General features: G+C 37.1%; 1 protein-coding gene and 1 long non-coding RNA gene across 4 annotated transcripts; one reads left to right on the forward strand and one right to left on the reverse strand.

Annotated features, from left to right (window-relative positions):
* Positions 1-351: 351 nt before the first annotated feature.
* Positions 352-12,625, reverse strand: LOC135686743 (uncharacterized). Of its 3 annotated transcripts, none has more exons than XR_016145219.1 (5): positions 12,403-12,625; positions 11,113-11,344; positions 6,214-10,628; positions 2,910-3,413; positions 352-2,187 (listed from the first exon to the last, which is right to left on the reverse strand). It is a non-coding gene; the product is annotated as an uncharacterized LOC135686743 (long non-coding RNA). The 3 variants fall into 3 exon arrangements; XR_016145218.1 differs by having other exon boundaries at positions 2,904-3,413; XR_010516104.2 differs by having other exon boundaries at positions 2,918-3,413; positions 12,403-12,624.
* Positions 8,724-25,036, forward strand: LOC135686736 (uncharacterized). The gene is made up of 2 exons (XM_065203039.2): positions 8,724-8,840; positions 16,087-25,036. The coding sequence occupies exons 1-2, from the start codon at positions 8,792-8,794 to the stop codon at positions 19,416-19,418; spliced, it is 3,381 nt and encodes a 1,126-aa protein (XP_065059111.2). The 5' UTR covers positions 8,724-8,791; the 3' UTR covers positions 19,419-25,036.
* The last annotated feature ends 1,296 nt before the right edge of the window (positions 25,037-26,332 follow it).

Consider the following 26,332-nt stretch of genomic DNA (forward strand, 5'->3'; position numbering starts at 1 on the left):
AAACAGAACCATTCAAGAATCATATATTTAAAATGCTCTATGTCATTAAATGATAAACATAAACTCAGAAAGTTATTTTTAATTATCTATGAAGATAAAATTGCAAGCACATACTTTCTCAACTTATAAAAACATGACAGGCCTCTGCTATATTTCCCCCATAACTCTGTAAACTAAAAGGGTTTTTTTTTAAATTCTGTTTAAAGACCCCAAAAAATTGTTTTGTGTTGTTGATTTATATCGCCTCTAACTACCTGCATCAGAAAAGGACTTTGAAAAAGTTGAGAAATAATGGAAGTAAACGAATTTGCCTCACTTGGCAGTACGCAGTATGACCCGAGTTAGACAAGATTTTATTCAAGATTTTTCATTCTTCAATCAATAACCTAGTAAAAGACAACTTGTATATTTAAGCAGCTACTGAGGAAACTAGAACAAACTAAATGAAGCAATATAAGCAGTAACATATGTCTAAAAGAACGTGACTAGGACTACAAATAAGGCGAATAGAAAGAAATCATAAAGATTGTACATTTGGGGCTGTGTTCAGTGAACTTTTTATGTCGTATGAAGCTTTTACACAATTCACAGGAAAGCTTTGTATCAGAGGACTTAGATTAGGGTCATCATTTTGCATTGAATAAATGAACCGATCTTTATTATTCATAAGTCTAAAGATAGGGTGCTGATGCTCGATTTGTTCAAAAAGTTGTTCCTTGATTTCCCTATTTATATCGCATGCCATAAAGCAATGAATTTCAGCTTCTAAAATATTGAATTTAGTGCATATTCTCTTTTCTGGATAATTTTTTGGTCTATAATATCTACCGACCTCTACCTCTAAACGATGACTTCACATTTGAAATATATTTTTCAATCTTAAATATAGTTTTAAAGGTACAGTATGTTTTCATTTTCGGTTGATTTTTCAACATCGAGAGAGTATTTTGATCGGAACAATCTACTCTCCGTTTGTTTAACACACGTGTAGCGCCAATGGATCTGAATGTTTTAATTTGGTTCTCCCACATGTCTCCGAGTCCATGGCTGAAGCAAATGTATTTCAAACATCTAGACCATGTTTACTCTTATTGTATGTTACTTTGGTAAGCGTGCGTCATTATTTCATTGCTTTTCCCATCAGAAATACGAACCTGATTTTTCATTAATGATCTGAAACCCAAAGAGCGTAATTGTTTTCTGCCTAGCTCGAATCGAGGGCAACATTAGATGTTGTTCATTTTCCTCCAAGTATATCTTTACAAAGCTTCAGGTTCAGCTTTTCGATTGGGTTATCGTTATTGAAAGCATGCTTGAAGCAGCCTCAATCATCCACCCCATAAAGAAGTATGGGCTTAACAAGGCTATCGAATAATTTTAAGGTTAAAACTACTTTCTTCCAGAACAATTCTCCCAAAAACGTTTTCATCTTTTAGTAAGCCTTCAGAACCCGTTTGTACAAGTCGTTCAGAAGATCCTTGATGCTAAAAGAAAGGGTCAATAAGAAACCTAAAAAACTAAAGCTTCTAGTGATTTCTATGGGTTTGTCCCTAAAAAAACAATTGATCCTTTTGAAACGCTTTGCCCCCTTTATTGAAGATCATGCATTTTGTCTTACCAACGTTAACTTTCAATTTCTTTGATTCGCAATACTCCTGAAGTATTTCTAATGAATGTTGCAAGCCCGCCTTTGTTTCAGATATTATGTCAATGTCAACCGCCCACAAAAGAGATCTATCATTTAGTTTTGCCGGCCTGCTCTCCTCGTCCTGTAATCGTGGCGAAAATGTTGAACAGATTTTGGCTTAAGATACACCCTTGTTTTACCCCACATTTCACATAAAAAAATGTACGTTTATCACCTACACGGACGCAATTTTGATCGTTCCTATACATGCTCTCTACAACTTTAAATTTTTTGCTTCTAATTCCAAATCTTTGCAATTTTTTCAGCATAATGTTTCGTGATACCTTATCATAAGCCTTTTCAAAATCAAAAGGCTGAAAAATAATCTATAATCTTTTCAAAATCTAGACATCTAGCGCCTTCAGCGCTTCTATATCATTGTCTCAATCACATGACTGCTGCATCTATCACATGTGTGTTGCCTCCATCGCATGAGTGCTGCTTCCATTACATAAGTTGTGCCTCCATTACATTCTAGTCTCATGTACTTCTAGAATCACCTGGAATGAAATGTGATTTGTATCAGCTATCAGACACAGCAAAAAGATTACAAACTTAAATATAAGATCAAAATGGAAATATTAATCTATAAGTCAAATCTCCATAGCACTTTGAAAGCAAGATCTGGGCGAGATAAAAGTGGTTTTCAAACTAAACTCGAAGGAGAGGGTGAGAAATACCAAGTTCCATGTAATGCTTGGTTTGGTTACAAAAAAAATCAACTAAATTTTTTTCAAATAACTTGTGAACAGCAGGTACTAAGAATGATTTAACTTTAAAAATCATATAAAACTAAAAAAGGAGAAATTAAATGACGATAGATGCAATATTGGCTGTTTGACTATAAATGCCATTGAGTGGGACTATGCAGAAGAATTGATGCCAAGACAAGGTCAAATATCAGGGATACTAATTAGGAATCCTCTCCAGCCCTCCCTTCTCTCCGTTTGTCTCAAAATAGGTCAAACTGATATTTAAATAAATAATTTCGGATAATAAACTTTTTTGACCAATTTTAAAGAATTTCGAGGAAAAATCTTCTTTACAAACAATATTTGTATGGTATCAAATATTAGTGGACTATAAAAGTATACCAAAAAGTCAGGAAAAGAAAGAATCAAGATCATCAAGAAAAGATTGGATAAATTCAGGACCAGAGAAATTTAATTCCGGAACTTTTTCCCTCTGAATATACTCAATCTTTAACTGTACTTGCATTAACCTGCCTACCCTCATCCACGAAATCTTTGAATGGTTCTTCTCCGGAATGTTGGAATGGTTCGTCTCCGGAATGTTGGAAAGGTTCGTCTCCGGATTGTTGGGATGGTTCGTCTCCGGATTGTTGGGATGGTTCGTCTCCGGATTGTTGGGATGGTTCGTCTCCGGATTGTTGGGATGGTTCGTCTCCGGAATGTTGGAATGATTCGTCTCCGGAATGTTGGAATGGTTCGTCTCCGGAATGTTGGGATGGTTCGTCTCCGGAATGTTGCGATGGTTCGTCTTCGAAATGTTGGAATGGTTCGCCTCCGGAATGTTGGGATGGTTCGTCTTCGGAATGTTGGAATGGTTCTTCTTCGGAATATTGGAATGGCTCGTCTCCGGAATGTTGAAACGGTTCGTCTTATGGTTACCAGTTTTACTGGATCTGCTTCAGCTTCAGGTACCGCCAGGGCCAAAATAGCAGACACCAAAAAGAGACCGGTCAATACAACTGTGTACTTCATCGCTGAAATACGAGTTAGAAAGTGACTGAAAAAATATTTCCTCGAGCTTTTCAGGTCATTGCTATTTTCATCAGAAGTTCAATTTTGAATTTTATTTGCTGATTTACGACGATGTTTATTCAAAATGACTATGGATTAGCAAAATTTTTCGAAATTATTCAAAAAATTGCTTTCAATAAACCAATCACCTAAATACTTTCCCTAAGACTATCTAATACATATTTTCAAAAAACTTTTATTTTGATATTTTCTCTTTGATATTTTCAATGACAAAATTAACAATTGAAGCTTTGCAAGAGCGCTGGTGTTCATTGCGATCCAAAAGTTAAGAACAATTTGAGAATAACTCCAGGGATCGTGAAAACTGAGGGGGCTTCAGCACAAAATAGTTTCCAAACTGTACTCAAACCACGCAAAATATTGCCTTACTTAGTTTCTAGCATGTTTAGCCCGCCCCCCCCCCTCAAAAAAAGTTTTACCCCCCTCAATCTTTAACATGCTCCGCGGTCTTTGAACAGCTTCTAGATATGTTAAATGTACAATGATAAACTAAAATACTGTAAGATTTGTTATAATGACGTCTTCATGCTCTTGTATGTCTTTTAGAAAAAAGTAGACTATTGACTTTCTTTGAAAATATTAAAATATATGGCAATTCACAAAATTAAAGTACCACTTAATTTTTTTAAACTTTTCACAAATCAAAGAATTATCAAATAATAGAAATGAAATTATAAAGTGTAAAAGGACAGAATTTCGTTAAGGAAACTTTTGCTTGTTTGCTGTTTGAATTTCATTTGCGTGCTTGACTTTTGTTAGCACCTTGGCCAATTTCCATGTAACAGCCTGTCTTGTGATCAGCTCCTTTGTTCTGTTTTGTATAACTGTCCTAATTATCTTAATTGCTGTTGAGTAAAATATTTGTTGGCTTTTGTGAGTAATTGAGTCGTTTAATTTAGTCGCTAAGGTTTAGACGTGATTTCAGATGTTCGTATAGCCGTTGTTATTTCAAGAAGTTTGAAGCATACCAGTTTTGCCGAAGTGACCCGTTTAGTCGTTGTTGAATTAGATGAAACTATAAGAACCGTCGAGCCAAGAAATCAGAACACGCTTATTGAATTTTGTACTTTCTTTTACTGCTGAATCTGCGAACACAAGCCTGTAAAACCCTCGTAAACTCAGTGATTTTACATTGGTGACCACGACGTGACAGGAGAAATTGGTATAAAAGAAAGCTGGTATTTTAGAAGAAATATGTCGAATTTTAATCGTAGAAATGACTTGCTATATTTGCGTGCAACAGACGGTCGTCCAGTCTGCAACTACTGTAAAATGGTTGGACATGTTGTCAAGTACTGTCGCAGTCGCCCGTTTATTCATCCACCAAAAGCTTATCGCACGAATGGATTTCCTCGTTGGTTTTCTACAAAATTTAGCCGATATAACGACGCACAATTTGAGGAAGAATTCCAGCACATCTGCAAACTAATTGAAAACTTGAAATGTATTTTACGTCAAGTAGAAGAGATAATGCACAGAAAAAGGGAAAATGTTGCGAGACAAGATAGGGGACAAAAAAGTTTGAATTTGAAAATAATGAAATCGCACCCAATGAACAGGAAGATTGTGTCATGCCAGAACAGTCGATTTATAAAGGAGATGCAAATAGGGGAGGCAGCTATTACCAAAGAGCAGGGGAAGCAAACAAGATTGTCAGGAAACATAGCACGCCAAGCGGTACCAAACAATTTTGGAATGGAGTCACTTGAAGCAAGCGAGGACGCTTGTCCTTGAAGGGGAGAGTTATGTAAAAGGACAGAATTTCGTTAAGGAAACTTTTGCTTGTTTGCTGTTTGAATTTCATTTGCGTGCTTGACTTTTGTTAGCACCTTGGCCAATTTCCATGTAACAGCCTGTCTTGTGATCAGCTCCTTTGTTCTGTTTTGTATAACTGTCCTAATTATCTTAATTGCTGTTGAGTAAAATATTTGTTGGCTTTTGTGAGTAATTGAGTCGTTTAATTTAGTCGCTAAGGTTTAGACGTGATTTCAGATGTTCGTATAGCCGTTGTTATTTCAAGAAGTTTGAAGCATACCAGTTTTGCCGAAGTGACCCGTTTAGTCGTTGTTGAATTAGATGAAACTATAAGAACCGTCGAGCCAAGAAATCAGAACACGCTTATTGAATTTTGTACTTTCTTTTACTGCTGAATCTGCGAACACAAGCCTGTAAAACCCTCGTAAACTCAGTGATTTTACATTAATGTAAAATCACTGAGTTTACGAGGGTTTTACAGGCTTGTGTTCGCAGATTCAGCAGTAAAAGAAAGTACAAAATTCAATAAGCGTGTTCTGATTTCTTGGCTCGACGGTTCTTATAGTTTCATCTAATTCAACAACGACTAAACGGGTCACTTCGGCAAAACTGGTATGCTTCAAACTTCTTGAAATAACAACGGCTATACGAACATCTGAAATCACGTCTAAACCTTAGCGACTAAATTAAACGACTCAATTACTCACAAAAGCCAACAAATATTTTACTCAACAGCAATTAAGATAATTAGGACAGTTATACAAAACAGAACAAAGGAGCTGATCACAAGACAGGCTGTTACATGGAAATTGGCCAAGGTGCTAACAAAAGTCAAGCACGCAAATGAAATTCAAACAGCAAACAAGCAAAAGTTTCCTTAACGAAATTCTGTCCTTTTACAAAAGTTAATGATTCAAATTATGCCAATAGGATATGTATATTTTGAAAAATAGGGTTCTAACGTGTACGTGGATAAAAACGACTTACTGTCTTCCAATACGTGCATGGAAATGACTTCCAAAGAAACTTTCTTGTTGCTTATGCCACCGAATATTGGGTAGAACTGAGCGAAGTGCTGTTTAGAAGCAGATTCGAGCTTTTAAAGTTTTCGAAATAGGAACTACAGTAGATCACTGACGTCAAAGCGGTCAAAGGTACGTGTTTGGAAGCAACTTGTGGTACTTTGCTAGCCACTAAGCTCTGGAGGGGGAGGGGCAGACAAAACAAAAACTTTTAGGTCACGCTATTTTCACTGTCAGAAAAGACCCGTTTACCAACAAAGAACGCCAGCTTTGCCAATATACTTTTGGTTACGTACTAAGGGTCGTTATAAAATCATAGGATTACATCACAAAAATACATTGCCAAAATAATACCCCTCCCCTAACCTTTTCTTATCAAATTTAGACGAAACACAAATTCGATGAGGGACGTGTCCCCTCAGACCCCCCCCCCCTCTCCCCGTGACGCAGCTACTGGAGAGAATTGTTAGGAAAAAGAAAGGTAATTAGCCAAAAAGAAAGGTTTTTATAAACTCTTTGCAAACAAGCCAGTCACCTAATTAGCAAGTTAATCTCAATTTTCGTTAGTATTCTTTGATTATACATGTCCTGAAAAATGATACTTCCTAGATGTAATCAAAAGCTAGATATATTTGAATGCGAATTTGAACATAAAGCGCAAATGTGTCTTTGATCAAACCAGGGTTGTCAGATTTAACGGTTATAAAACATTTAACGGTTTGAATCCACCTTTTATGGCTGAAATATTTTCCATAAATGAATGCCCATATTACTTAAGAAACTCCTTATGCAAAATAGCGGAGCCACATTATAAAATATTTGGATTTAATACCGTATCATGTGTATGTAGCCAAATATGGAACTCAGTTCCAAGCAAAATAAACTTTTCCCCAACTTTACAGATATTGAAAAAAAAATTCCAGAATTTACATCGTTCAATTGTACTTGTGATCTTTGCAAGGAATACATGCAACATCGGTTATATTTGATTTACATTATATTTGGAGTTGATTATTCAAATTAGTTTTAGTTAGCTTGAATATAGCTAGAGATTGTACCATATTTAAATAAAGAAGGAAGAAAAAAACATGTATTGGGCGGCCTATGACATTTTGGGTCTGCTCTTTGCGAAAGGTCTTGTTTAGTTCCCTATTTGACCCCGAGCGCTACCAACATGATTGGGTCTTGGGATAGTAGAATGGAAGATTTCCAGATCACAAGATGAAAGAAATAATGAAAGGTTCCTGTTCATTTTTGTCCTGTTTGCGGGTAGGATAAATAGCTTCCTATTAATCGTTATAGTTCCTCTTTAGAGATTTAAATATCTCATGGTAAAATCAGCATGTTTAAGAAGAAAACAATATGAATTGACTGGAAGGGAAGGGTGAGATTACCCAATGACCAATAAAAAATGTAGTTTGTCAGATATATGATATGCTTCGCTGTAGAATGATTGTGCGACATGCAGTATGTTCTTCAAAGAACGCTAAAAAGGTGACTGCATAGCATTGAGAAATATGCGAAGAAAAGGGCGCGTCATTTGAAAATTTCGGAGGAAGGATAGCATTTGTCGAGTTTTACGGAGAACGCGTTTTTGTGATGACACTGAAACTGCTTTTACGTAGCCAAAAGTAAGTCATGGGATTTCTCATTGGTGAAGTTTGCGTTTCCTGTTGTCAAAAGACATGTTCCTACTGTAAAAACAGTGGCCTAAATTTTCTTCCCCCTTGCCTAGTGACTGACGCCGGCTTTGTCTTTTAATGTTGAAAGTAACCCCCCCCCCCTGTCTCGGGGTCAAAGAGATGCACAATAGTCTTTATGTTCTATACGTATGCTCCTTGGCTTCAAGACAGTGTTGCATTACTTCATTCATTAAAAAACATTCTTTTGTTCGTCTCGCAAACAAGTTTTTTATTTTATTTCTTTTTGCAAAAATTAATCAACGTTGTCATATACGATAATTACTAGGATATTAAATTAGGTATTACAGCAAATTCAAACAGCAAAATGTTTTGATATTATCATTTTCTTTGCGTTTTTGCGCGTGAATGGTAACCATGATTTTTTTTAAATTCGGCTAGGAACTTTAATGGTACACGAGTACGCTTACTTCAAAGAAGATGTAAATTGTGGCTTGCCTGGAACTTTCAAAGGTTTGTCGTTCATAGATGAACTTGCGCTAAAAAAAGATCGGTCGTCATGAAGCGAGAGCAAGTCATTGTGTTATGCAATAAGTTTTATGTTTTATTTAGTTTCGTGATATTCAGTTGCCTGTTCTTTTGATGAACTTATTGCATAACAATTGTCACGAGGGCTTAACAACGAAATTCCTTGCCTCTTTTTGTTTCGATTTTCTTTAAAGCTACTTTTTACTTAATTGTTTGAAGATGATTTTCCAAAAAACGAAACTGCAAGGCATTGTCTGAAGTAAAATCGAAAATGAAGCCAAAAATCAATAATATGGTTGTATCGATTTTACACATTATAGAGTTATTTACTATTTGGTTATCTGAAAGTACTGCAATAAATTTCAAGTTTTTCTAATGGAAGAAATGTCTACTGGATTTCTCTTCATCTTCCTCCTATTTGCCGGTAAGATAAATTTCTTCTGACGATTGTGATATAATTGCGTAGATAAAAAATAGTTTTTTATTTGGCGTTAATATTTGTCATTTTATGTTCTCTTTAGCGCATTGTGGAATTCCTTGTTTTGTCTTCAAATCTACTTGCTGAAAGTATATATTCGTTTGTTGTCCGTCAAGCCGTTCTGCTGCCGTGGTCCTTCATTAAAGTTTCTTTACAATTTGTACAGCTTCTGTCATAGGCTGAAAAAATTCCTTATTCGAGGGGGGCTTATTCGAGCGTAGGGGCTTATTCGAGGATTTACGGTATGCAGTGGTGCCAAAGAAGAGGGAGCTCAGGGGTTGGCCCCCTTGTAAAGATCAGAAAAGATTTTGGGGGGCAAATTTCTTACTTGTAAAAGTGAATAAACCTTTTCTTATGCTATTTATTCTCCGTCAATGAGCAACTTCCTATCAATATTTCTGTGTTGGTGATTTCATATTCCCAACAGAGAACCTCTGTTCCCTACAGCACAGCCCCTCTTCCTAACTTTTGAGAACGGTACTCCTGCATGTATTTTTATTGTAAATGGTACAGAATATTTTAGATAAAGTGCCATTTTAGGGACATTTTTTGCGATACAGAATTATAAAATGGCTTTGGAAAAAGTAGACATTTTACAACATACTAAAAGCTTTTTCGTCTGACACTCCTCAGAGCATAAAACGTCAGAATAAGGGTCCGAAAGAACACGATGAAAAATACATACCCAGTTGTGGATCGAAATAGGCCAATCAGAAAAACGCAAACACAAGACCGGTATAGTTGACCAATCAGTGCCGCGAGCCTAAAGAAAAATTACCACTGGAGTCCAAAAGAGAAAACGAACTCCTTCTGTCTACACAATGGCGGCTTTTTCGTTTGTATGTAGATCGACTCCAAAACTGCTAGATGGAAGGACGATCGGGCTCTGCCAATTATCCGAAACATGTCGTCATTATAGAGTTTTGCACAATCTGGGTTGTCAAAAAGATGTTGACTGATGGGTACTTTTTGCTTCAAAATATGAAATTTTAGGTATATATTTCCAGTCTAGTTTGGCACCCGTTTTGTGCCTGATTCTAACATCAACTATCAAATAGCCGCTGACTTGTATGTTCTACATACCGATCGTTGCATGGCACATACATTCATAAACGAAATATAGTTTTGGATTTGTATGTTCACCAAATTTTTGAACAAATTGCAGCGGAAAACCATAGCTTTTTCTAAGACAAAAACATTTTATATGACCTTTCCAATTTGGTTGGTTTAGACATTGGAGAAAAGTAGTTTTTCACAAGATGTTTTGTTTGTCAGTGAATCCGTCTATCGGTAGGTGGAACAGCACCTAAATTTTTCATCATCTGTGTCTTCGCTTGTAAATTCTTTTGATGGCCCTCCACCTAGTCTGGAAGGCCAAACTAGCAGCGAAAAATTTTTTTTGATGATTTTTTCAATATAAATTTGCGTTCATTATATTCGTATTCTTGTTTAAACTTTTCCTGCTAGTTTTATACTCGCTTCAAAGAGTTTTGTTGATATTTATACCAATCAAGTGTGTCTCTTTACTTTATTCAAGAACATGATAAAAATAACAACCGAAGTAAATTAAAAAACTTTACTAAATCCCCGCATAGTTAAAAAGTGAGCTATTCAGTATGTAATACACGAGTGCTGCCTCCATTACACGAGTGCTGCCTCCATTACACGAGTATTGCTTCTTTTACATTAGTACTGTCTCTATCACATTCTAATATCATGTCCTTTTGGAATCACCTGGAATGAATTATGACTTACATTAGTTATCAGACAAAGCTAAAAGATTATCTTACCAGCCTAAATTTGGGTTCAAAAATGCTATTTAAAATTGAAAGGCAAATGTCCATGGTTCTTTGGAAACCATAGAAATGGTACATGATTGATCTGTTGAGAACTACAATATGCCATTAAATACCGGTTTACATGAAAATAAAGGAAATTGCTAGTAGCAGCTTCTAAAATGATTTAATTTTAAAAGGCATGTAAGGCTAAGAAAAGAAGACTTTGTAGGTATAACGAAAAATCAGGAAACGCTACAAGAAAAAAACTAGAAGCAACACTAAAAAGGATAAAAGACTTAAGGAAAAAATCCGAGCATCAAAAACCAGAACTTTAGCAAACAAATTGGCTTGGTTGGACGGGGGGCTATTGCCCGTCAACAGGAATAAGCACAAGTCAGTCTGAAAGTTTCATAGTTTGAGAGTATTTGTTAATATTGTACCTGCATTAACCTGCCCAAGTTCGTCTCCGAAAGGGCTCATAGCTTCGTCTCCGGAAGGGCTCATAGCTTCGTCTCCGGAAGGGGTCATAGCTTCGTCTCCGGAAGGGGTCATAGCTTCGTCTCCGGCTCCAAGGGTCTATTGCAGCATCAGTTTCAGATACCGCAAAAGCCATTACAACAAACATCAAAAGGAGGCCGACCAACATAACTGTGCACTTCATGGCTGCAATGGCTGCAGAGTAAGAAAACTTTTCAGGAATTTAAAAAAATAAATTAAATAAATTGTAAAAGCTCTTTAGATATTCATAATCGCCATCATCACTAGAGGTTCAATTGAGAAATCATTTGCTAGTTTTTGACAATATTCACACAGACTGTATATATAAGCAATTTGCTCAAAAATCATTCAAGAAAATTGTTTCCTCAAAGTTAAGCCCCAGATTACTTGACCAAAGATCAGAGACGCAGAGCCTCGAGATCCTGCAAACTTGGTTCAGATGGAGGTTGTCGCCGATAATTAAGAAGGATTTGTTGATTTTTTTTTCTAAATTCTTGTTCTTTCAATCTATACTTTAATGCTGCGGTAAAACAGAAAATTGGCACAGGAAGGTCCCAAATTGCACAGCTGTTTTTTCGAAATTACAGGTTGAGGCCATAAAATGCAAGTTTGGAGGAGAGTCGACAGCTTTTTGCATTTTTTCCTTGGAGAATCTAAAAAAGTTTTCATGATTCTGAATTTTTTTATAAAATTTAATCTTTTGATATTTTTAACCTTCCACAAGTGTCTTGCATTGATTGAATTGAGATATCTATGACTGGCAAAAGTATCATTTAAATCTGCAAACAAACTTTGTATGAACACTGAGGCTCAGATTAACCCGAAAGTCAAGAAAAACCTAAAAAGACAACTCTTAATTTGAAAAGTGAACCCAAAAAGGATGTACTGAAACAAAGCGCTTACTGCTAAAACCTAACAATGTTTATGGTCGAAAAATAAATCAAAACGCGTTAGAATCGTTATATATGGAACAAATGTCATCATTTTAATCTATGTACAAATAAGAAAATAAAGGTTCTGAACATATTCAGCATCCATAAAAATTATTGAAACTCTCAACTCTTCACAGGATCAAAACATTACTTATATTTTCAAACCATTGCACAATTCTCAAACGATAGATAAAACTATAATCTGAATTACAAGATTCATAATTCATATAATACTTATTAGATATGCATACTTTGATAAATAGGTACATGATGTATTATAGGTGGATGAAATCTACTTACTTCAAAAGGACTGTCTTGCTGCTTATGCCACCAAATTTCAAGTAACGCAGAGCAAAGTGTCGTTTAGGAGCAGCTACGAACTTTTAAAGTTTTCGAAATAGGAACTAGATCATTGACGTCAAAGACACATGTCGGAAGAAATTCGTTGCACTGATGGATAGGTGAGGTTTTCGTTAACTGCCCAAGGAAATAATCATAATAAGGTTTTTGAAAATCCATACTAGCAAGGAGGTTACCTTTTTTCTTATCAGCGAATTCATCATCTATGTTATCAGTCGGGTACAACTGGATCCATCATGACAGCCCCCAGTACTCTTTTTTGTTATGGCTGTACTAAGTTCTGCAAAATTAGGCCCAGTGTCTTTTGAAAGAAGGGCGGCACAGTTGTTGAAGTCTTCCATGGCACTTTTGACCATGCTTTGATTTCCGCTGTATTGAATTCACAGCTGCTGCATTACCTCGCCAGCAATGGCTTGCGAATCGAAATCAATCTGTGTTCGTAGGGTCTTGGAGGTTTTAGATGGGTTGAGTGTGACGTCATCAAAAATATACTTTTAGAATTTATAAATTCCGCCTCCATAGCCCAAAAAACACCACATAAAACCTCTAGATATGCAAAGTCAGTTGATCCTGTTCAAAATTGACTGAGATATGGCCAGTGAAAGAGATTTTTAATGGAATACTGCTGTTTTGGCCTGGTTCAGAGATGTTAGTGCCAGGGCCAAGTTGCAGTTATTTGATGGGGAAAGAGCCTGTACCTATGTGGCGATATCTCAATGGATTTGCAACAGATTTAACTGATTTTGCATCTATAAAGATTTTTTGTGGTACTTATTCAGAATATGGGGTCAGAATTCTAAAATTCTAAAATTGATTACCTCTCCATTTTTTCTAGAGGTAAATCATCTTCCAATGTCTACCTGTTACTTAAGTAGCGAAGTCTTGTCAATAAAGATATTTAAAGAAGTAAAATTTTGCCAGCATTTATTGAGTTATCAGTTATAAAGAAGGCTGTTGAGGTCACACATGAATGCAAATGTCAAAAAGGATTAAGGGTTAAATTAAAGATTTGATCCTGGCAGAAATTAGCCGTCATATTTTAAAATTACCCAGAAAGAAGATGAGGAGGTGTAGACCCCTTTCGAAAAGTAGAAGTGGGCTGAGCCCCCATTAACCCCCCTTCTACAGACAAGGAGATCACCATAGAATTCTTTGTTTGTTATGAGCTGATTTGATTTTGAGCGTGTGTCAAGGTAGATGAGATTTATTTTAAAGCCATCATCAAAATTAAAATCAATTTTTGAAAGCCAAAGGCTGGATTTGTCTGAACTCCAAACCTAACGGAAGTTATTTTGCACACAAAATGAATTTCTAGGTATTTAGTAATTTAGTTGCTTGGGTCTTTCGATAGTAGAGTGTAAGTTTTCAAGATTGCCAGAAGGAAAAAATTTCGAGAAGGATCCGGTTCACATACTTCCTTTTTGCGGGAAAGATAGATTGCTTCCTATAAAAATGTTTTAGTTCCTATTTAGAGATAAGAATGAATTGATTAGAAGGCCAGGGGTAGGATTGCATTTCATGGAAGGTCAATTCCATTTCAATGCCCCTAGACATCTGTGATGCTTTGTTGCAGAATAAATGTGTGCGAAGAGATCCAACACCTAAACAACACAGTCTCGGGGGATACCTGAAGTAAATGGGGAGTCATTTTTTTTGGAACACAGTAGAAAATGATGTAAATGATGTGATGGTTTTAGATGTCATTGAAAAAAGTAAAAATTATTGTCCAAAAATATTGTGTAGGAAGGCAGTTTTTGCACCTAAAATTCTGACACTTTTTTATCTATAAATTAGCCCTATAATATCCAGGAGTTATCCCAATGATTGATTAAAATATACTAATCAATCTTTACACGAATTTGTTAAGCCAATATCGCAAGTTGATTCTCTTTGGGCTAGGTGAAAGTAGCGATGTGTCCCTTACACGATCAGGAGGTAGGGGGAATCGACTGGTAGGGAGGGCATATGCCCTGGGCAAAAGTGGAAAGATGAGTGAATCTTCTAACGATTGCGACGTCGCGGCGAAGGAGATTGAGACAGGCCTCCATGTTATCGGTATGATCGATTTTGTAACTCGTCTAAGTTCAATAAAAAAATGTCGGGGGAGGGGTAACATATTGGCAAAGTATTTTTTGTGATGTTGTTCTATGACACTGAAATTGCCTTTACGTAGTCAAAAGTAAGTCATGAGCATTTACTTACCATTGGTAAATTTGGCGTGTCAAGATGCATTTTCTTACTGTAAAAAAATGTGGCCCAAGTTTTTCTTTCGCTGCATTATTGTTTATGGGTTTTGCTTTGATAATTTAGAGTATTTCAGAGGAAGCTACTACAATGTTTCAATATTTAAAGATTTGAGTCAAAATGCGTGAACACGCAATTTTGCTAGCCCATTTATCCACTGTTTCTATCAAATTTGCTTTGTCTTGAAAATGGTCCATCGGTGCTAATGGTTTTTTTTGTAATCAACCCTTATAGCATCACCTTTTGACGGCCTTTGTTATGCACTGTTGTTTTTGCGTCCTTTTGAAGAGAAAATTTAAAACGATACGTGACAATCCTTAGTAAGAGTCTGGAGAACACGAATACCGTAAATCCTCGAATTAGCCCCCTGGGGGCTTATTTATTTTTGATATTTTTGGACGGGGGCTTGTTCGAGGGGGGGGGGCTTATATGAGGGGCTTATAAAATAATTGTAGACAATAAGAAGACATTATTAAAGACCTTGTTTATTTTAGTAGGAATTTCTTTATGAGCATTTCATTAATTACTACCAAAAGTACGAATAAAACGCCATAGGCAACCTCAGATGTCAAAAATCTTCAAATGTAGGGGTCCAATTCGAGAATATACGGTAACAGTGGGGGCTTATTCGAGGGGGGGGGGCTTATTGGAAATTTGTAGTTCTAGGGTGGGGGCTTATTCGAGGGGGGGGGGCTTTTTCGAGGGGGGGGGAAGGCAATTCGAGGATTTACGGTAAGTGTGAGATTAATCTTTATTACATGCAGCTTTCGAGGGTCTTAATCAAAGGACATCTTTAACGCTGTAGCTCAGGTAACCTTGCGTATAAACAAGGTAGCTTCTATGTCAGCAAAAAGCTTTTTCCAGCTCTAGCCCCCTCCCCCCTCCACGATTATTATCAGCCTCCCGTCGTTTATTTGAGGGCATGTGCTAGATTTCTAAATACATTGGGTATCAATCTCTGATTTTATATAGAGTGAGTCTGATAGCCAGGGTCAGGGACGTATTAACCGGGGGTGTAGGAGGTACATGTTTGTGTCCTTCGGTAAATTCCGACTGTAGCGCCAGAGTTCAATCATTACCTAACAATCCCCCTTCCTCTCCCTTCTTTGCCGCTTAAGTCCGTCCTGGCCCAGGGGAGATTCTAACGTGCAAACAGGTATGGTTTTTTCTACCGATTGCTAAAAAGCCTGATTTGGTGACTTCTATTATATACCGCAGCATCAAGCAGCAAGGAAATTGCCAAGATTTGCTTTATGAAGCACTAAAAGACAAGAAAAAAAGCAACCAGAGCTATCGAAAATAAGCAACAATTGCTATAAATTCGTCACAATGTCCTGAAATTATATTGATAAAAAATTGAAAATTCGTCTCCCATTATAGGCTCAGCTTGCAAGGAACTGTTTGTATCAAAAGATGGCTCTGATAACATTCAATGTGGAGGTGTTACCTCTCCGTGCCTAAGTATCAAATTCACTGTCTTCAACAGAAGCATGGAAAATGACGTCATCAAAATTACCGGGAATGACAGCGGACAAACGGCTATATATGATGTCTCAGGTATTGTTATTGAAAAGGGATTGAGCTTTCAAGGCATCAATGGAAGGCCCATATTAACATGCCTTTATTGTCAATATATGTTTGGATTAAGTGAGCAACGCACTAAGGAATCAATAGTTGCCTCATTTTCAAACTTGCAATTTTATTCAAACGAGTCAGCCAAGGTATATCCTGTTGAAATCAAGGGCTTGCAGGCCACAAACATAGCAGTGTTGCAAATAGTCAACTGCAGTTTCACAGGCGTAACGTATCCGATCCTGTACATGTGTGACAAAAGTATTGGATGTCATCTTTTAGTTGAGAACTGTACATTTATTGCTTCCAGAAGGTGTATCCGGGCAGATGGAAATGGTATGGTACGAATTACCATTAACGATAATGTATTTCTTGGTAGCTCAGGCTACTCAATATCAGCTCTTGTATTGAGCACCTATTTGCCAGTTTACGAAATGAAGAAACTTCAGCTGTACGTAAAGAGAAGTTCGTTTAGTTATTTTCAAGCAGCCTTCAACTTGAGTACCTCGCTAATTCGCTATGGCGATATCCAAATAAAAAACTGTTCCTTCAAGAATAATATGCTGCTTCTAAAAAGACTACATGTTGCCTATCTAGGTGGTGCTGCCATTACCTTGTACAATTACGTGAAACCTTTGCCAAGATCACTTATTCAATTGCTGGTTAGTGATTCTGAATTTTCTAACAACACGGGACATTGTTCAGGTGCAATCTGTATCAAATCTTTCAAAAACAAAGTGAAAGTTTTTTTAACGAGAACAAACTTTAAAGATAATCTTTCTATGTCTAAAGGGGGCGCCTTAAGCACCGATGGAGGAGCCGATGTCCGTATAAGGAGCTGCACATTTCTCAATAATGTTTGTACTACATTAAGGGTCGGGTACCTTGGGACTTGGATAAATGGCGTAGGTGGAGCACTTGCATTTGTACCAATCTACGCCCAACAAGAGATAGCATCTGACATTTCAATTAGGAATTCTGTTTTTGTAAATAACTCGGCAGTGCACAGTGGAGGATCGATCTTTTCTGGAATGATGCTCATAAGGTTGCAAAACGTGCTTCTGGTAGGCCCTGAAAATAGCAGAATTAAGCCGATTGAAGGCGATATTATCACAAGTCGATACGCGGCAAGGTTTTCAAATGTGACGGTAGTGGTTCGAAATCTGGACAACACAGTAATGCCAGTTAAGCTAGGTGAGTATTTTGGAATATATCGAACTTATAAATATTACGCATTATCAGTTGACAGAAAGTCGAAATTCCTTTGTGCTGAAGGCTCAGTGATCCTGATCAATCAATTTAAAATGATAACATATCCAAGAAGCTATAGCATGTTCAACATGTACTGCAGAGCTTGTGCAGAGAACAGCTACAACCTCGGTGGAAGTGCATTCCGCAACCTTTCGATACACAAAGCCAAATGCCTTGCTTGCCCTTACGGGGCTAATTGCTTTGCTGGCGTTGTCAGGTCAAAAAGCGGATTTTGGGGATTTGAAATCCCAAGGACAAGAGAGGTAAAGCTCATTCGACTCCCTCGTGGGTACGGCTGTGCAAATAGCCAATGCATGCGATTCAACTCGTGTGCTGTTAACAGGGAAGGTACACTCTGTGGCAAGTGCAGAGCTGGGTACAGTGAGAGCACATTTTCTGCAAATTGTGTTCCAAATGCTCAATGTGGACAATGGTTTTTGTGGAGCATTTCTTTGCTTCTTGTGATTGGATATGTACTGTTTTTCTTTTACAAAAAGACCCTAATCAAATCCATGAAAGGCTTGCTATATCATTTACTTACTTTCCGCAAAAGGACTGACAGAGAAATTCCTTTGCTCAGCGACCATAGTGAAGAAACACCATGGGCAAATTTCTGGTCAAGCAGAACCGACAGGGAGGAGAACTCAGTAGAGCCATTCACCGATGAAAACGTACTTCTGCATAATATCGACGAAGCGAGAGCCCAGGGTGGCGTCGATTTAACAATCGAAGAAACTGGGCAAGATGATTTTTTCTTTGATAGTTTAGTGAAGATAGTTTTCTATTTCTATCAAGCAGCGGCCGTTATTAAGTCTTCAGATACCCATGAAATGGAGGGCAGATTTCACCTTCTTGCTGCAACTGTAGAAAGAGTTTTCAATTTCGAACTTGTGCCTTCTGGGGGACGCTACTCGTGTGTTCTTGAAAACCTTACACCATTGTCAAAGATCTGGTTGAGCGTCTCGTTAAATGCTTCGATTTTTCTCGTGTTAGGCCTAGTTTGGTTGCTTAAACGTGTCAGAAAAAGGGGTAACAACGGGAACGCTAACACAAGGAGATGCAAATCAAGCCCTCTCGTTATTGTTTTTCTCGAAATATTTCTGTTCAACTACGCATTTCAAACCAAGACCATACTCAAGCTGCTGAACTGCGTGAACGTAGCAAATAAGACAGTTTTGTACATCCAAGGTACTGTTGCTTGCTACACGAAATGGCAATACGCAGTGATTGTGATCGGATGCATTTGGGTAATTCCTTTCTGTTTGTTTCTCCTTGTTGCAGCTAAGCTTATCCGTTCCGGGCATCTGAAAGCCAATTACGTCATCGTCTGCTGTATTTTCCCGTTGCCGTCGCTTGTCTTCTTCTTCATTTTAACGAGGAAGCAATCTGCATACACAAGATGCCCAACGGCACCTTCTCAGCTCTACCTAATCAGGCTGTTAGCAGGTCCCTACAAGAACCCTTATGGCTATTGGGAAGGGGTTTATACCCTTCGTCGTCTTATTCTGATTTCACTTTGCACATTCATCGCAGAACCCCTGTCAAAGATTTACTCTTTGATAATCGTGCAGCTCATTTTCTTGATACATCATTTGCAGATCAAGCCGTTTAAACAGTGCAAGGCGAACCTGTGCGAAACAATCTCTTTGGGTTCATTAACCTTCATATCCTGCATGAAGCTGTTCTTCATGTATAGCTACATCACAGCAACAAAGGTGCCTCATGACAGACAGCTTTTTCTTCGATTGTCATCTGGCATCGAAGCAACAATGCTTTTGTTCGTGCCTGGTATATTGGTTTCGTTGCTTGCAGTCGTATTCATCAGCAAAATTTGTCATTTGGTGCTTACACTTTCAAAAAAGCTGGCATTCTTTAAGAAACAGCAGTAACTCAAAAGATAAGTACTTTTGAACTTAACGCCTGTGGAAATATAAACATGGTCAAAGAAGGAAAATGGTCAAAGAAGAAAACTGTAAAAGTCTGATTTTTGACGCAGGGCATGAAAACAATCTTTCTTTCTTGCGACCAGACAAAAATCATGCATAAATTTTCTGCGAGAATTGGAGCTAAATTTGTTCTGTCTTCATATTTTTTCTTTGATGAACATGTAAGAAGCAAAGGTGCTCCTTGCAAAAGAGTTGTTTTTAAAAAATTCCTGTAGAATATTTCACGAAAAATTTTCTATGACCGCCCGGTCAGGTGGGTTTTCATGCCCTGCTTGACAGTCAATAATAAGCAATAGTTCGAATGTCATGTCTTCATGCCTTATAACTTGTCCCAAATCAAGATGCCCCACCTGGCTTAGATCTTATATACACTGCTACAACGACTAGGGATTTTAAAAAAACTGTTTAAAGCCATATGCCTCTTTTAAGAATGCGTAACTGTACAAAGCACTTTCTGATATACATTCATTGTTCCCTGCTTGTACTTAAGCACCTACCAATCTACTGTCCTTTTTAAAGTGAATTTCATCTCGTATCTTTTGATATTTGTGTACTATTGCATTTGGTCGATCTTTGGAGATTCTCAGCAGAAGACTACGTAAAATTGTTTATGATAGTATCGGATGTTTAGAATATTTACCTAGTAGAATAAAATGATTTGTTGTGTTATAACCATTTCACTTCATGTATTGTCATGCAAACAATAGTTAGTTAAGGTATTTTTTGGTATATTCTTTGTAGAAATGAATTCTATGTGGCTTTTTTTTCTCTTAAAATATTGCAGCACCGTGTATTGTTTGTTGCTTATTATTATTCTCACGTCTTAACTAGGCAAGCTGCATCTTTTTTATTCAAATATCGATCACAGGACGTCAGCTGAAAAGTAAATGTGGCATAAGAAACCGCTTGAATAGGTTTTAAAATGTTTAGAATCCATCCACAGTATGCATAATGGTCAGAGTCAAGTTGGGCCTACATTTTTTTTATTCATAGAAATTAATAACAATACAATTTTACATTGACTATACTATCCTAATTACTGTACTACACTACGGGGACGATACCACGAGGAGCGAAAGACAATGACTACGCCATGGCCGATACATAAAAACACACAACATTAAACAAGGATAGAAAGAAAGATAACTAAAACTAGGTAGACTAATTACGAATACAGAGTAAACAGACAAAAAGTAGATGCTAATGTATAGGAGTGTGCAGCAATGGAATATTTAAAAGCGTTCTGAAGCATGAATGAATTTGAGCGTTGTCTGAAATAGCTTCTTATTTGAGTCAATGGTAAGTCGCTCGTCACCATATAAAATTAATTTGACTAAAGCTTCATTTGAAAGAGATGAAAACCATGAGGGAGCAATATTGCATTCACACTACTGAGAAGATCAGATCTAGGCCGGTTATACGAATGACAGAGCAGCAATAGGCCTAAATTCATGGAGGCCATAATCAAAGCTAGCGGAACGAAAGCCATTCAAAAGGTTCCCTTCAACGCTAGTCTCTTAGAGAAAAACTACATATAAGAAGAATGCTTTCATCGGGGAAAGCAACTCTAAGTCCACTGAAATAGACATTCCCTTTAGTCGGACATGTCAATATGAGACCTGGGGCGAATAGCAAAGCTTCAACAAGAGAAGGAGAGAGGGGCTTAGAAGAAAAGGGGGTGAAATCGAGTTAGTTGGTGTTGGTTTCTGAAGAATGAAATTTTTAAGAATCTTAAACCTAAAGTGTTTCAAAGTTTACAACTCTGGGAAAGATGAATGACTGTTGGACAGAGATCGTTCATGTGGCAAAGAAAATTTGAAAAGGTTAGCCACAAAAAGAATCTTACACATCTCGGGAAACTAGGACGATTTTATGATCTCCTTGAAGCAATGTCCATCGAAATATCTGTAAAATTTGTAAACAGGCCCTGTCAGAAGTACTTTCAATATAAAGATAACATAAGTCAAACTTGCGACACATTGCAGTAAGAATTTATTAAATTTAAGCGGCATGTTTTTTGAAATTGTTGTATTTGGAAACGAAGACGTAGAAAAGCAGCTCATTAATACAAAAAACGAGACTACTTTTCAAATACAAGATGCTTGCCGTCTAAAGAAATTGGCTAAACGCTTTGATTGCGAGTACCTCCCAGATTGATCACTCTGACAATTTCCCACCCGAAGAATTAATTAGGTCTATAAACAAAGAATCAAAACTTGATCCAGAGAAATCAATAAAATATTTCTCTTCAAACACAGTGACAACTTCTAAGAGAATAAGAAAATGCTATTTATATTAAGGATTATACTGTGTGGAATCAATCATACAGATGTACGAATTATATTTGTGTATCATAAATAATTAATATCGCAAATTGTGAAGTCAAAATGATATTTCCTACTGCAAACTGATAAAGACTTTTTGACTCTCTTGATAAAACTGTAGTTGCAATAAAAGTGGTAATCGCAATGAATGCAGCTACCAAACCTGTACAATAAGAGTTTTCATATAATCAAAATTTATTAGATATAAAAGATATGGAAGATTCTGAATTGTTAGGGTCAAAACAATATTTATTCCTTCATGTGCATAGTTGATTTTTAAGTAAAGTTTAATAATTCGACGTACGAAAAGCTAAATTACGTTATTGAAACAACTGCTAGCAAGCAAAACAAATGATGGAATGGAGAAAACTGTAAACTGTAGGCCCAACAAATATGAAAACACTTTTATGTAACCTATAGGCTTGATTATTTTCTGAAAGCCTCTGGTTTATAAGAAACTTTGTAGACTAAGGGGTAATATAAGTTTGTAATACATGGGTTCAGTATTCTTAGCAAAGCACTTATAAATAAACATATTTTTAGAAGAAGGAATGAAATTGATAGATAGAATACTAAAGAGCTTGAAGTACATAACAGCACTCATTTCCAACATTCACAATCCCTTACATTCATCTAGAGGTGCAAGTTTCAGAATCAGGCTTCGCCTGAACCACAACTTCAATTGTTCATATAGGACCTCGCCCCAAATTTGGCTTACAAATGAGAAGAAGAGTGTTACTTAAGGGATTGGCACACCCCGATTCACACATTTCATCACAAAATTTAATTCCCTTGATAGCACCCTACAAGCCCCTTGAAAGCACCGTTCCCAGGGCAGCCCGCCCTCAATAACCTTATCAGAGGATGCAATGACAAATGGAAAAGCAAGAAAACCAAAATCAAGAGGTTTCACTTTGAGTGCCATTCGCCTATTTCAGCCTAGTGTCATTCATCCCAAGCAAACAGCAACTGACATTTTGTCCGTGCAACTAAAGAATGGACAGTGCACGGAGCATTGAAAAGGCCGGTAAACATTGCAGTAATGGTGGACATGCAGGGCCTAGCTGTGAATGGCGTGAAGCGCATACGCGTCAAACTGAACACATACGTGCGTTTCTAAACAAACTGCAATACGGATCCGCTCCATGATACAACCCATGCAAAAACGCATGCCCATGCAGAAACGCATATGACACCGGCTTTGAGACATAACCAGACCATCTGCTTCAAAACAAACATCTTTACGATAGATAGCAGCGAGTGCTTTTGCAAGCTGAAATTCACCACCAGCTGCCATTACTGCGTAATTCAATCGCATGATTTTCGACATAACAGTTGTTTAACCTGGATATGTCTAAATAGATCAGACATGGGGCAGTGACACGTTATCTATTCCAAGAATATACCTATACATGTTACCTAATCCACGAGTTTCTGGTATCATTACAGATATGCACGGGAATTGTTCGATGAATTAGAGCACAAGTCAATCGTGACGTGACGTGAAATACCGGCAAGTGATAATTAAATGCAAGTGACCTCAAGACCAAGTCATTTAAAAAGACAAATGGTATTAAAGACAAGTAATATTAAAGGCAAGTGATATCACAAACAAGTGGAAATTTGTACTAGTGACTTTAAAGCAAAGTGATAAAAAAAGGCAAGTGATATTAAAGGGATGGTAGATTGCAACGTGCAAGCTAATTTGAATAGTAATGGAGATTTGCAGCAGGCTACTGCCATTTCCTTCCAAGTAGTTGCTGTTTTGACGATGTTGCTGAACCTGCTACTACTCCTCGCGCTTGTCAAAACAAAACAAACACGTACAAATACATCAAGCTACCTTATCATACTTCTTAGCATTACAGATTCCCTGAACGGAGCTATGACAATCCTTTCACTTACACTCTATCAATTTTTAGAGAATATTTCGTCGAAGTGTGGCCTGAGAAAATTCTCAAATGTCTGCAGTGGCTCCCTATCATATATTTCTGTCAGTATTATTGTTATTATGGCTGCAGACCGGTACGTCAACATGAACCCGAACATTGAACGGCCGTCGCGTTTTGCCAAGATGTTCAAGCCACCAAAATTATACATTTTATTAGCAGTTGTAACTGTATTTTCCTTGCTCTACGCAGCATCCTTTGCGTTGATGAGCCATCGTCAAACATTTTTGGCAATATATATGTTAACTTGTGCTATATTTATCTCGATTGTCATTTTCTCGGTAACCTTTTTTTACCTGCGCGGTTATCTTCGCATCAAGAAATTTGCTGAAAACAACCCGGTCTATGCTAACCAGGACGGCACTGTGGCTAGGCCCGAGTACGTGAAACGCTTGCACAAGACAGTCATGCTTCTCCTTGGTTCTTTGTATATTTCTTGTGTGCCGATGCTGCTCTACGCATGTTTATTAAGCGTTTACACGTTAGGTAGCTTTACTCCTGGCCTATCGCAGATTCAGAACTTTTTTATCATTGCGATCCCAGTTTTGTCATCGACCCGTGTTTTTGGCCCGATCATCATCTTTTGTTGCAACAGCAAGGCATGGTTTTGGGTATCCAAGCATTTTAAAGCCGTAACTTGCCACGTCTTCAAAGATGGTGACGTAACAGTTTCAGAGCAATAAGAGGGTACCGACGGACACTTTTCGGAATATGATGCAAGTGGAGGAATCTAAAAAGTTGGATTTCAAAGACCATAGCCTAATTTAATGAGAATGTGAGAGACGCAAAAAGCTAGTTACCAAACTTAAACTGGAACTAGCATGTGACATCAGAGCAAAGTCTTGTCAGAATATATTCCAGTAAGAAGGGATACCTGGTTTCAACATTTAAAAAATGCTAATTTATTATAAAAATATGCCAAATAGGCTGAAATATGCAAGATTCAGAAATCGATGTATAGCTGCAGGGAAAGTTGTTTGAAGATTATTACAATTTGAGACATAGTACCAGAAAAATGCTGTTTTATTATCTTTAACATGAAACATTTACCATTTGAAGTATTTCATTGATTAATCAAAAAGAAAAGGAAAACTGTCAACTATAAAATTTGTCAATAGCAGCCATGGCATCATTATCTTTATTCGTCTTTATTTAACGCATGTTATTGTGGAATCTTTATTTGATGTTGAAGCCTACATCACCCCTGAGTTTAACATTGATAACATTCTATCTGCTGTACCAAAATGTTTGTAGTAACCTTTGTTTATATCCTGTGTTTTTGTGAAAATTTACTGTGGGATTTTTATGCCCCGAGAATATTTATAAGAAAAGAAAGCGTGCAATTGCATGGCTTTGTGAAACTCGGAATAGCGTGCAAACTCGGAATATGCCAAAAATATGCCAGACATAAGTATTTAGAAAATATGCTAGGTATAAAGTTTTATGCAAAGCACTTTCAAAATATGCCAGATTTGGTATCATGTGCCTACATGACAACCCTGGTATTTTTCCGAGACATTTGATGAATAGAAATTTATAGCAATAATTTGAGCCGAGAGTAAAGCTACTGCCGATCTGGGGCCTTCCCTCAAGAAAGTTCTTAAAAAAAATTGATGTTGCTATGAAAAAAGAAGGTGGATTTAATAAACCCCCAGTGATACTGGTAGAGATTACAAGGAATATATTTTAACTTAATTTCTTGAATTGTGTTTTAAGTTCGCGGTTCGCAGTTTAAACAGAATTAGAAATTACCCAAATGGTTTTGTCAGATCAGAAGGAACCTCTTCTGTGCAGTTAACAGCATAAACATATACGATGCATAAAACCTCTTTATAAAAAACATTTTGCGAGGAGTTTTGCTTATATCACCCTGCTTACCACAAGAGCCATAGAACAGCAGTAATCAGTTGTTTGGTATGATCATGAGATCAAAAGTTTGGTATAAAAATCGTGGCAGTGATTAAACAGACCCCAAAATTTAATAAAATTTGTTTGTGATCCTCTTTAGACTTCGCCGAACATCATTAAACAAGCGTTATGCGAGCAAATAGGGTGGCCAAACAGGCCCTAAATTCCACCAAACATTTGTTTTAACAATATTAGGTAAAAATTTTTGTCAATTTCACCTGGGATTAAGATCTGGAAAGGTTAAGGATCCCGGTTGCTAATCGACTGTAAATGCAGCTGCACAAATGAAGTTTATGTCTAAAAGTAACAAATTGATTATATTAACTATCCCCCCCCCCCCCCACTGCTGCAGCACTGGGTACGCCACTGTTTGCACCAAAAATTGTTTTACGGAAAAAAGGGTTAAAAGTGATAATGTACTGAAGCAAGCCATAAAAATACATCCTGTGACAGGACCTGAAAAAAAGAAGGTTGGTTCTTTGGATTCTAATTAGCATTTGAAAAGCCAGTCCTGAACATTTACGACAAATATTATTTGTTTCGTTAGGAAGGGACGTTCTTAGGTATTTTGCAAGGAAGGTTGTGTGGTTAAAATCGCGTCTATTATCCAAAATTCTGTGGTTCGAGTCACTGCCAAACCTTCACTTAGGTAAAAGGAAGTCACCAGTTCTTTGTA

The sequence above is a fragment of the Rhopilema esculentum genome, unplaced genomic scaffold (genome assembly GCF_057945365.1).
Source record: "Rhopilema esculentum isolate cy_ngs unplaced genomic scaffold, ASM5794536v1 HiC_scaffold_25, whole genome shotgun sequence".
Taxonomy (NCBI): domain Eukaryota; kingdom Metazoa; phylum Cnidaria; class Scyphozoa; order Rhizostomeae; family Rhizostomatidae; genus Rhopilema; species Rhopilema esculentum.